Source organism: Ambystoma mexicanum, chromosome 8, assembly GCF_040938575.1.
Source record: "Ambystoma mexicanum isolate Mex_15411 chromosome 8, UKY_AmexF1_1, whole genome shotgun sequence".
NCBI classification, from domain to species: Eukaryota; Metazoa; Chordata; class Amphibia; order Caudata; family Ambystomatidae; genus Ambystoma; species Ambystoma mexicanum.
In genome coordinates, this window is record NC_090929.1 from 1681793031 (window position 1) to 1681806117 (window position 13087).

Below are 13087 nucleotides of genomic sequence, written 5' to 3' on the forward strand. Positions count from 1 at the left end.
AAGTGGATTGGGAAAAATTGGAGGTTTTGTTATGGTGTCAGATGCTATTGTTACCTCAGGGGGTCCTGATAAGTGTCATTAGACACAAACTGGGTTTGCTTTCAATTTAGCAAAACACAAAAATAAAGATCCCGGATTCTGCGCCCAGTAGTGTTGGTATGTGTTTTATTGAATTGCCCTTTAGATAACACGTGTTTCGGCCTTCCTTGCCCTTTCTCAAATCAGGGCTCTTGTGTTATTATAATTCACCAGTTTAGGGTAAGTTGATCAATTCTTAGCCTTATTGCTTGCGCTTTCAAATTACGGGTACAATCCCATGCTCACATTCTGTTGCTCTGGTCGTCTGCGTTGGCTGCTTGCTGTTCAGTCACTATCAATGTAGGCATGTATAGATTGGAAAAGCTTCAACTGTACAGGAAGATTTCAGATCCTCCATCAAATAGTTTATTTTAGAATTTAAGGGAACAATTAGTAAATAATGTATGTGGAGGGGCGGGGCAGTGGATAACTATTTGTGATAATAAACTAAAGGAAGTGGACTCTAGTGTCGAGGAATTGGTTAGTACCTCTGGGAATACTAAGAAGAAAATGAGTGAACATGACTGGATATTGACTCACGTCTGTATTATGAATTATTACTTATTTTATCATGCAGAGCTAGAGGTGAAAGCTTTTAATGATGACTTTTTTAGAACAAAATGTATGAGATTATGTAGCTTCTGTAATAAGGAAATATAAACGCTTAAACATCTGATAATGTACTGTGAATCATTGTTGGAGCTGCGTGTGCATTATTTGAGGAAATGTGTGTACAATGTAATGAGTATAATGACAGATCAATTCTGGAGTCGAATTTGCACAGCAGACTTGTTTATCAATTGCAGTTTTAGCTTTTGTTGACAGGATTTTGAAATAATATGAATTTGATGGTTGTATATAAAATATTGTATTTACTGTTTCTTTTATTTTTCTATTTGATCAAGATCTTTTATTAAGTTGTAATTGATTTAGGTGAAGGTTTTTAGTGATAATATGTATATATGTGTTCTGTATATGTGAAAGGTGTATTTGTAATCTGAATCATAACAAATAAATAAATAGAATGATCTTCCACTTCTGCTCTTCACTACTCTTTTCACCCTTCTCCTCTCCTTTACTGGTCTTCCACCTCTCTCTCTCACCACTCCTTTCACCCTTCTTTCTCCTTTACTGGTTTTTCTTCTAACATCCTCCTTAGTTTCCTTTACCTCCAACCTCCTCTCCTGCCTTCAGCCTATCTCTCTCCATCCTCCACCCTCCTGCTCCTTCTGGTCTTACAACTAGCTTCCTCCCAGGCTCTTAGTCTGCCTCCACACCTTACACTCTGAAGCTTTGAAAAATCCCTCTCACTGATCTGCTGGGAGCTGGCCCTTGCGTATGGCTGGATTTTAATGACCAATTCCTGTTTGGCTGGAGAGTCCAGCGGATGACTGCTAAGGTCACTTTGTCAATGCACCACAAAACAAACATGGCCGCCTCTCTCAGCAGCAGAGATCAAGGCAGTGATTTGCTGATGCAGACCCATTGACTCAACAGTGCAGTTATCAGTGTTGGATTGTATGATGTGACTATGGCTTCAACAGGAGCGAAGCTGCAGATGCACTAACAGATTGATCAACCCTTCCTTCCCTTCATAAAATCTATCGCCTGCCTCTACCTCTTTGGATCCTCTTCCTCTATGCCCTTCCATATGTATCCTTAAAAGTCTATCCATATAATTGTATCCCTATTTTTGTACTCCGATACTGTATTCGCATGTTGTACAGCACTCTGTTATTTCACAACTAGGCTTGCGCTACGTGTACATACATACACAACCGCACATAGAGAGAAAGAATCCTGCAGAAAAGGAAGCAAGATGCTGGTGAGCATTGCACGCTGGCAGATCAGAGGATGATTCACAAGTAGGGCCCTGCGAGAGAAAACAACCGTGACATATGATGAGACCTTTGGAAACTCTGACATGAATTTACAGCTGGATGTCTGACACGGAAGCCATAAACAGTGGCAGCAAAGGGGGACCTGTAATGGAAGAAGGGGAAGAGAAGTGGCACTAACTGGGTAATATGGCGCACATTATCAGGACATTGGAGGGAGAGGAGTCTACTGACCGCTTACATACATATCAGCAACATATTGAGAGAGTGAGAAAAGCTTAGCAGAGGGTGGAGGAAGGGGAAAGAGAGCAATGGGACCGGATTGAGTGTCTCAGCCTCAGGAGCAGATCAGAACACAAAGAACGCATTGAGGGAACTAGTGGTCAATCATTCAATCAACTTACTGTTCAGAACGACTGGCTTTTACCATAGAAAATACCAATTAAAGCATTGATACTATCCTTGAATCCATATGCTGTTTACAGACCACAATAAGTACACTATCAAGACAATATAAGATCACAACAATCCAAATATAAATCACATCCCAGTAAAACATGATGCATAATGATATTGAGAAGAGGTATACTCCTTTCCTCCATACTGTTTAGGCTTCCTCCTAGCAGGACGGGAACTGAGCCGTTTGCCCCTTCGTATGTCCCTTTCTCTTTAAATTTAAAGATGTGTGTGGTCATGGGGCATCACTCCAACCCTCAAGCCCCAACATCGTCAATCTTGGTTTTATGTTTCCTCATTCTTTGTTCTTAGCCCCCAGCATACCTGGCCCTGCAGTGAATGATGGATTTTCGGATTTTCTCAGTGTGCTTCCTTTAACTGCTCCATCTCAGAAACAGCCCTGCACACATTCTGCCTGGAGTGCGTTGGGACAATCACTGTTGGGAAGCTTGCACGATGTGAGAAACCTGAGGGCATCCTCACACCTTCTCCCCTTGGATCCTCTTCTCAGGTGGCATGGGAAAGGCCATTGCTTTTGTATCCTGATCATGGGGGTGGGGATGCAAGGGGGGATCAATTGGATGGGGGTCCTTGGGGATTGGGGAGAGGATGTCTTCAGGCGAGGCATGGTATCCCCCTTTCTCTTGTGATAGTAAACCCTACCCTCCCCTTACCTTCACAGGTTGTTGCCATTCATTTCCTCTCAGTCACACAACTCTGGTACTGAGACGAGGAAGAGGCCTGGAAACTATTGGGAGGGTCAAGTATGTCCAGAGAACACCAGTAATTGTGGTCAGGCAATTGGACTCAAGGGCTCACACCTGCAATCTGTTAATGTGTCACAGGTGCATAAAAGGTGGAGCCGACAGCAAGGAGGAGGAAACCAACAGGAGAGACGCTGGGCTGCGAGAGAGGTCCTGAGAGGGGAGAATTGCTGCACAGAAGGGGGCTGCCGATGAGGGTCCGCCTGGAGGCCAGGACACTGGCTATTGACAAGGAGAGACTGTGATGCTGGGGCCCGAGTGGCCCGTAAGAGAGTCAAATCAGCCTGAGTCCCCTCTGATTGCTGCCCACAGCCAGAGCTATGGGGCATGGAGAAATCCCAAGTGCTGCAGGCCACCGTAGCATCCGCGAGTGACGAACGGAGATACTGGCAACCCACAGCGAGATTAGCAGAGAGTGAACACTGCTCGCAAAGCACACAGTGCTGAGAACGAAGAGTGTGCTCCGAGACCCCCAACTGGCCCATAGAGTCAGGGTTTGCTCAGAAGCACTTTAAGACAAGATAGCAGCACCCGTGAGATGGATGGGGGTGCAGATTTATTACTCCAACACCAATCAATAAGGACAACTCAACGGTTTGGCAAAGGGAGTCCATTTAATGACAAGTACAAAAAACATGGAGTTTTGAATATCAGCAATGGCGCGATCTTCCTTCTCGCTTCAACTCCAATGAACTTCATAAAAATCATGACATTTATACTGAAAACCCGTCATCATTGACGTGTAACACTCAAAAGTTGACATGCAATTCTATTGGTTCGGGAAAGGTAACTTTAATATAGGTACTATATCTGTATATGGTAACATAGTGAGGGGATTGGGTAAACACTGTCAGGTGGGCATCTAAGCGCTTCCTTCAAAAAATGACTCCTGCAGACGCCACTAAAGGTACGACATCCCATTGGTTCTACTAACTATAGGACCCTAGATTATTTAGTCCATTGTGATTCGGTTGGCACTAACCCCATGCATACATTTCCACTTTGCTTAGCAGCACGCCGAATGGTAGGCTAGGTGCGAGGTGCCACTTAGTTACCCGGCCTTCCTCGAGTCATTGTTACAATCAATCATCACTTTAGTAGCCATCTGTCAATTATTTCACTGTGGTTGGCCTCGAGACTGCATCTTGTCTGGAAAAGTTCTGATATCTTCGCCTGGCCTTGTGCCATGCGTACGTGTGAGCTCTCGTTTTCGTCCTGCTCAGCTAGTCACGTGGTTTAGACACCATGAATTTGCCTCTTTTCCATCAATTTGTGTATTTGATTCTCGTTTCACCCACCACCTGCCTTTGTCTTCTTATCTCGACCTTTCAGAGGCAGGATATTCTGTTCTTAGTTTCAATTGAAAGTAGCTACTGTTCAGCTCTTCTTTTGGTCCGACCTTGGCTTTCCTGGCACAAGTTGCCTCTGCTGAGTTTCGTTTCAGCCGTCTCTTCTCATTTTTGCTAAATATGAAGCTTTTCTCATGTGGCCTTTAGTAGCCTGAGTTCTGCTTCTTGTGCAAAGTAGAAATTTGCTTATAATAATATGCTTCGTTTGAGGTAGATTATGTATAGTGGCACGTAGCAAGCTGCACTGTTTTCTTACCTTTCTTGAGGTTCCAAGCATATGTACAGGTGTAAACTGGCCAAATATCTTTGCCATGCTTACAGCTTAAGCTTCATACATTTTGACATAGTCCTTTCACTTTAGGTTCACGATATCCTTGTTCATGGTGTTTTCGTCTCTTTGCGTCCTTCTCTGGTTGTCATTTCTTCTATATGTGAGTCAGTCCGGGTTCTCGTGACGTCACCATTCGTCTGCCACTAAGACCTTTTTGGCTTCTTCAGGGACTGTACTCAGGCTATCTTCATTCCGTTTCATTTTTTTATATGGTTTTCTCAATGGATACCTTACGGTCCATGGTTTCCTTGCTATTGGTACTTCAATAGGTGCTGTTCTTCTAATAGGTACTGGACAGAGCCCTACCGCGGCTCTCTGCTGGTGTATTTGCTCATCATACGTCACATATCTTGGTGTGAACGTTCCTGGTACTTCAAAATCGGCGGTTGGAGTGCAGGCTTTATTTGGGACCTCCTCTACAAGAGAGAGAACGCCCGGAAGAGTTGTCTAGGACCAGTAAGTGAATCAAAGGGAACACTCGTAGCAGGGCATGTTCGTTTCTCACTGTAAACTCCACTCGGCTTACTCCTAGTCGCCTACGGCAGGTATAGCTTTTGGACACAGACAGACTTTTAAGTTGAACTTACGGACTCTGATATCCTTAGTTTATTTAGGTAGGGAAATCCCACCTTAGCATAGGGCAAGTTAGGCCTTACACCATCCTGACATTTAAGTTAATAAAGATATTTTGTTTGAACTTTGAATCTGTTGTCTGTGTCTTGCTTCATGATGCCTTCACAGTGCATGTAACCTGCTTACACTGAGTGCCTTAAACAACTGTTTTTAATGCTGCAAGAGTTTTTTCCAAAGACCCTTCAGTCCAGATGAAGGTCTTCGCCAGAAAAAAAGACCAGGGCAGCCCAGGTGAATTTCCCTTGCTTTTCTAAGGTGCCCGAGCAGACCACCTCCTTGCAAGTAGTTCCTTGGCTCGGAGGGGTCACACAGATCCTTTGGCGAAGACCATCCCTCAATCTACTAGCAGGCTTTTCTACTGGACTGGAGTCAGAGAAAATGCCTGTATGTACTGGGATACCTGGGTCTGGCTGCTCCAAGGGCTATCGATATCCGCCTTGTGGACCCAAAGGCTACTACCTGGATCACTTCTGAGAGGTCTAAAATTCTTGTGCACAAGGGCTCCATGCCGGACTCCAGTTTCCTGCACGCCTCTCTACCTTCACACCTTCTAAAGCAATATGGTGTCTACTCGTAACACTGGAGATGGTGGTACTGCCTAGCAGCCATCATGAAGCATGCACCCAGGTCAGACTGCCCCCTACAGTTGCAAGACATGTATGATAGGTGACAATACTCATTATTACAAGGACAGGAGAGACCTAAGGGAGAAAGGGCCAACTCATAGAAGGATGTTCTGAACCCCGGAAAAGCCAGGGGACACCTAAGCCCTAATCCCCATAAGAGAAAGTGTACCCCCTCCCCTTTTAATAACACTCTAGGAAAATCAAAATTGCAGCCTTCCTCTCTCCCACGGTATTCCTCAGGTACAGACCAACCCGTGGAAAACAGGACAGAACTAAAGGTGGCATCAGCTGGAGAGAACCTTCTGGAATCATTGGAGAGCCCTATTTTAGAGCCACAACTGTATTCTGCTGCCTGGAAGGCCAGTACAAGGGAGGGGCCAGGCCACTATAAAAATAGCTCTCAACCCAGTCAGTTTGTGGGTTGCTGGATTGCAGTACAGGTGGTGTTTGGAGAAGAAGCAGTGAGGAAGATAGTGGAGCAGAGTGTGATGAAGTGTTGACGACACCCTGGAGGGGTAGAAGGACGTTGGAAAGGAATTGGCGTGTAGAAGCAGGAAGGTGGTTGGGCAAAGAATATTGGGGGAGAAAGATTACTTCAAAGGGGCATGGAAGAGATTAGGGCAAGCATTAACAGTAGCAGAGTTGTTGGAAGGGGAAGGAAGAGGAGGACTGGGGGAGAAATGACTATCTGGAGAGGAGGGTAGAAGAGAGTTGAAGAAGATTACAGTACTATCAGATGGTTTTGGAAGAGTGCAGTAGAGGGACAGGAGGTTGTTGAAAGCAGTCAGAAAGTTAAGGGAGGAGGCTAGAGAATTTGCAAAGGAGGTGGAAAGATGATCAGAAGAGGTTGGAGAAAGGAAGTGTTTGCCATCACAGAGAAGGAAGAAGCAGTTGAAAGAGATACTTGTTAGAGGAGGGAGACGTTTCGGGGAGGTACCACATGGAGCTGAAAAGGATCAGCCTACAGATACCCAGAAGGGGAGGGGACTGAGTAAGGCATGAATCCCCATTCTGAAGGGGAGGAACCCATGGTTGGGAGGAGGCACAAGATCGTGTCAGGTTGGTGAGGAGGCAAGGACCAACTGAAGCTCTGGGGTACTTGGCACATTGAGGGAACCCTAGGTTTAGTCCTGTCCGCCAAACCAGCCACTCTCTGCTACCCCCCAGAATTTGCTCCATCCAAATCTGAAAACCCAGGATGACACAACCCTACTACACACCTCCACTAATGGGCACCTGATGCCCAGGAGCTACCCTGAAACCTGGTAGATCCTCACCATTGTAGAATCCATAGGCAAGGACTTTATAGGGGATCCGGGACGTCCCCAAGTGGATACTGATTCCAAATGAGGGAAGTTTGCTCAAGAACGGGCAAGCGACATTTATCTTTCTCCTATACCATTATTTGGGCACCAATCTGTATGCCAACTCCCATATGCACCATTGTACACTACACTTGTACATTTGCGTCAGTGGTATTTGTTGATCCGGTGGCCATTTGGACACTAGATGCTGGATTTTCAGTGAGCTTCAGCTCAAGGCTCACTCTATTGTATAACCTTGTCTGCAAGCTAGTTAGTGGACATAGCCACCAGAGAGAGATAAAGAGGGATCTCCGGCATCTGGTTGGATGCCGTGTTGTTTTTTTGCTTTCCTGCATCTCTAAATGTTCTGTAAACATCCTGACCCCAACTCGTACATACTCCCCTGGTCTCTGAGCTTGCCTGTTCCTCGTAGCTTTCTGGCCAAGTTCTCTCCTGCTGGTCTCTTTCCTAACCATCTGATCTCTTTCTTTCTCTCGTTCACTCTCTCTTTCTCTCCCTCTCTTTCTCCATCTGTCTCTTTTTCTCCCTCTCACTAATGTTATTTCAGATCTGCGTGAATTTTCCATCGCGGAAAAGTCTGCGACAGAAAAGTTTGCATGAGAAATGTACGAACCATAAAAGGTTCCTACATTTCTCATGCGAACATACATTAAAAACCCCTACAAACCCACACCCCCACCCACACACCCAACAAACACCCACCCTACTTACCTTTGAAGATGCCCTGAGTCCCTGCGGCGCCCGTTCTCTTTCACTTCCGTGATCAGGATCCGGCGCTGCAGGGTCCATTTCTTTTTTCTTCTTTTTTTTCCAGGCAACTGCAGGGGTTTCCCCCGCAACCCCCGCTCACCAGTGGCGTCGCTAGGGAGGATTGGGGGGCATGAGCCCCCCCTGTGAAACCCTGTTCCCCCCTTGCCCCCCCACCTAAGACGAGCAGTGACCATGTTCTCCCCCTACTTTTGTCTGTGCCCCCCCTACTTTTGTCTTTGGCCCCCTCTGTGCCCCTCCTAAATTTGATTCCTGGCGACGCCACTGCCGCACACTATACTGTATAGCATAGTGAGCGGGGTATTGCGGGGGATACCCCACAGCCCCCAGCTTTTTATGTTTTTGTTTCATTTGGCTGGAGGAGAGTCCCCCGCAACCCCAGCTCACTGTAGTAAGCAGGGTGTTGCATGGGACACCCCCACAGCCCCAAGTCTGGCCCCACCGAAATACCTAAACAGATACCACGAAAAGTTCGAACTTTTGGTAGTTAGAACTTTTCGTGGTGTCCGTTTTGGGGTCAGACTTTTACAGTCTGTAAGTTCGTACAATACCGTTATTTCCCCAGTCTACTTTCCTCCATACGCCTGGCACCTTCTCCTTGTGGCTCTCCCTTTCCTTCTCCACTTTGCAGTCTGTTTCTCTGAAGCTGGCGTCTTTTATAGCAGACGCCCACTGGGTCAGTCTCCGGGGGAAACCTTTTCACCCAGTGGTGGGCATCATGTGCCTCGGAGCAAAGCATCTCTGGTGGTTCATTCCATGACTCCATAAATGATGGTCACCATGGTACAAATAGGGCGCACCAGGGTGCACCATGTTCTCACTTCTACCCCTTATTCCTTAAAGGTATGTTCTTTTGGTGTCTCTGCCTCTAAGTAGCAGATCTCATATGCATCAGAAAGAACAGCACCCTGCTTAGTGAATGTTTCTCTCTGTCAGTGGACTTTTCTCTGCGGGCAGGGAATTTAATTGACTATCAGTAGACGTGCAGAATCTTGGAGGGAAGCCCTGACAAATATTCCCAAGCTTGCCATTCTAGTCATTTTGCCATATGCTTTCTGCTCGCATTACTCCTTTGACACTAGGAGAGAGAGGGTTTGGGTAGGAACCTCAAGAATATTTTTGGCTAAATAGAGTATTTGCTGCCCTTCAGCCTTACTTTACCTCGGGGCGCTTTATAATCTATCAGAGGAGCTTAGAGGTAGGGGAAAGGGCTTCATAGTAAGCACCAGTTACTCCGCCAGGTAACTTGTACTGGTCGTCCATGCCCCCTTTCTACAGATGCCCCACCTGCTATCATTTTTCTGTGTTGTGCCTCTAGCAGAGGCTGAGGCTGGCATGCGGGAGCCAGTGTGTCTTGCAGTGAGATGGCGCCGATGTACAGTCTTCCTTTTCTTTTTCTGCTCTTCACAAGGAATGCTTTGTTGCCAGTGCCAAGGGCACAACTATCCAAAGGGTTTGTAGCAAAGGTGATATGGGCGACCAATACGAGTCTCTACCTCGAGAATGTTCTACTATTTCCCTCAAAACAGTCATTTCTACAGGGTAAGTATAATGCTGACCTTTTCTGTATGTACACATGGTTTGGCTTTGTAAAATCAAGAAATAGAGAATGAAAGAAATTCTATTGTATCATGTGTTGGAACTTTAACTAAATCCCTACAAATGTTGTGTTGTAGGTCTTGAAGGCGTACTTACCGAACTATCCCATCTACGTGACCTTTGCAATTCTATTTCCTCCAACTTAAAGAAGATTTGAAGGTATATTCCTTATTCTACGGAGCCCGGAAGAAGAACTCTTTATTGAAAGATACACAGAAGCCGGCTATGATATCTTAAGCCTGGGTGCTGCTCAACAGACTGCTTAATAAAAATGCTCCTTCTTTACCACTCTTCTATAAGCCTCAGTGTACCCTATGATACTAAACTCAGTGGGTTCTTAAAGATTAGAATCAATTGCTATGGTGAGATGTACCTCTGCAGCAGTCCTCTCTTCAGATGCCTCTTACAAGCAAGAACCCAATTCATCACTGCCTGATAACTACATGAACCACAAGGTGGTGTACCTCATATACACCTATATAAGCACTGGGGTGAAGATTCATGTTCACCTTTTCACACTCCCATATATTGTGGGCTTTTCCAATAATCAATGTTCCTTGTTGGTTCAGCGCAAATAAATAGTCAGTATTATTCAATAACTAGCTATACCCAGCATATCATGTACTTATCGAAAGCTTGCCCTTTTTCTCTCTCTCTCACTTTTTCTTTATCTACCTTTATCTGTGTGTGTGTGTGTTTGACTCTCTTGCTCTTATCAAGAGTTGTTTTGCCAGGTGTGCCTTTGCTACACCCACCACAGCCTTTGTTGACAGCAGTGCAGCCAGATACAATAGAGATATCTTTAATGAGAGGTGGGAGGCATTGTTATTTTTATGGCTTAAAGAGAAGATTGAGGGGCAGCAGCCACAAAGGCGTCCCCCAAGGTGTCATTGCGTGTGCCCTGTAGGAATGATGCCATCACATGCAGGGCACGTTTTCTTCATTTGATAAGAAGTTAAGGGGCTGTGAGTGCCTGCTAGGGTTCTGTAAGACCTTGTAAGGGACCAAAGCAGGATCTTCAACTGCGTTTTTTCTTTTCTTTTTTTAAATACATTTTTAGTGGCTGTGAATACTTAAAACTATTTGCGGGTGCAGCAGCGCTACCAGCTAATCAGTGGCCAGCACGCAAAAAAAATAAACCTTGGCTTGGTGCTCATTGAAGGCAAGGATTCAGGGTTTTAATCTGAGTCTGAATCTTTTCAAGAAGTAGGGACATTTTGAATGACAAACTGGTATGCATTTTTAGCAAAAATGCTATTAAAAAACAAAATTATATAATTTCATTAACATTGTTAGCTGTCTCTTTTAAAAATGTGCAATTTTAAGTTCCAATGATTACTTGCAGTGTATATTTGAGTCCTAATAAGAATGTTACACTTGTTTAACTGAACAAAAACAAACCTATAGTAACCAAGTAGATTATTCAAATGGCTTGTGTCCTCCCAACTATACCTCATCTTTGATATACTCAAGTCCTCTTGTGGTGACCGTTGCCTCAGTTCAGTTTTTTCCACATGCTAGCGTGCTTCAGAGCGGCATCGCCTCAGTGAAATTTCGACTACGTGACTACTTTTAACTGTCGGCACTTCATCTACTCGACATGTCCTCGACATCGAAGACCGATTTCAACGCAATGCTGATTGTGGGGCTAAAATATTCATTACAGACCTGCAGAGTCTCCTTGTGGTGCCTGGGGGTAGGCCACAAGGTCAATGACCGTGCCTTGTGCCAGTCAATGACGGTCAATGTTTTGCAGGAAAGGAAGGGGAAGCTCGAAGTCGGTAAGCCTTCTCTTAACTCTCCCTCCATTACCCCATCGAAAAGAAAATAAATCCTCCTCTGACTCTAGGGACATGTCCCCTGAGAGAAAGAGCTCTAGGCATCAAAAGCACTCGAGATCAAGGTCACAGCGCTCATCGTCATCCTCTCACAAAAAAAAGCAAGAAGCAACAAACGCCATAGGTTTTCGTCGACTTTGTCTTCCTCTCACGACAGAGTATCCTTTCCAAAAAATCATCGGCTCCCATGGAATGGGAAGAGTTCCACCTGAAAATGCTTGATATATTTAAGAGTGCGGCCCCTCGAATGCCCCTCTAAAAGAAATATGGCCACCCCTCTGCGTCTCAAAAAGACCAGCAGGGAGTCTGATGTGTCTCCTTTCCGCACGCCTCAGAGCCAGGAAAGAGAGGGTCCTTGATGCAAATCGAAGGAGCCTTCGATGCACAGGGTGAAATCACCATCTTACTCCTCGAAGGCCAAAGGTTGAGGTTCTTTGACACCAGTCTCGTGGCTTTCTCAAAAGCCATCAAGACATTCACCCAAACCGTGGAGGCATTTACTTAAGTCTAAGCCATCAAAGCATTCACTGTCTGCTTCTTTGATGTCGCCGAAGCCCGACTGACTCTACAAAGTCATATAAACCATTACCTAGACCAGATTTCCTTAAATCCATGGGGTCTATCTTCGAGGAAGAGTAGGACCAAGCTCCCTTTGGATACAAATTTGGGACTCCCAATGTGCCAGAGGAGTTGGTTTCAGAAGAATCAAATATGAGAAATCTTTTTGAAACCTTGAAAGACACTAGCAGTTGAGAGATTTCGCCTGAGATGGATTTTGGAAATCCAGAGGTAGCTGGCTACTCAGACCTATTTTATAGGTCATTGATCAGTATGGTGTCAGAATATCTTGGTAGGTCTAAACCAGCTGCGATAGTTGAAAAGGACAACCTTATGTATATACTGGACAGTGGACCAGTAAGGGAAGCAGTGTTGCCTTTTCACACCACATTGAGAGTCAGAGTCATGGAGAATTGGCTTAAGCTGGATTCTACCTCATCAGTGCAAAAGTTACTAACAAAAAATTATATAGACCAGCTTCCATAGATCCACCTTTTCTCACAAAGCACCCAACAGCAGAAAGTCTGGTAGTTCTGGCTGCAACATTGTCGTCTAGGGTGTCAGCTTATCCTTCTACCCCAGCTGACAAAGATGATAGGAAGGTTGATGTCATAGTGAAAAGAATGTTCAGTGTGGGCTGTATGACACTGAAATCTGCTAATGGCACCAGCAATCTGGCAAATTATATGTATAAACTTAGGGCAGTGGATGCTATGAGGCTATTGTTACAATGAGGCCTGATACAGTTGATTCTGTAAGCAGGGAAATGGCTGCCTGTACGGTACTAAGACACCTGGCATGGCTTAGAAAACCAGGTTTTGCGCCAGATGTCCAGGCACGTTTGCTGGACATGCCCTTTGATGGTGCTCAATTGTTCTGTGGAGAAGTTGCACCTGCGAAAGCAGCAGCAAAATCTCTGGGGGC

At 45.3% G+C, this 13087-nt stretch overlaps 1 protein-coding gene across 1 annotated transcript in view; it reads left to right on the top strand.

Moving 5' to 3' along the window:
• BTBD16 (BTB domain containing 16) overlaps window positions 1-10066 on the top strand; it is a 1066677-nt gene extending 1056611 nt beyond the window's left edge. The window contains exon 18 of the mRNA XM_069611979.1: window positions 9845-10066. Within this exon, the coding sequence (XP_069468080.1) occupies window positions 9845-9913 (69 nt within the window). The 3' untranslated portion in view covers window positions 9914-10066. The remainder of the gene's footprint in view (window positions 1-9844) is intronic.
• Window positions 10067-13087: the final 3021 nt, after the last annotated feature.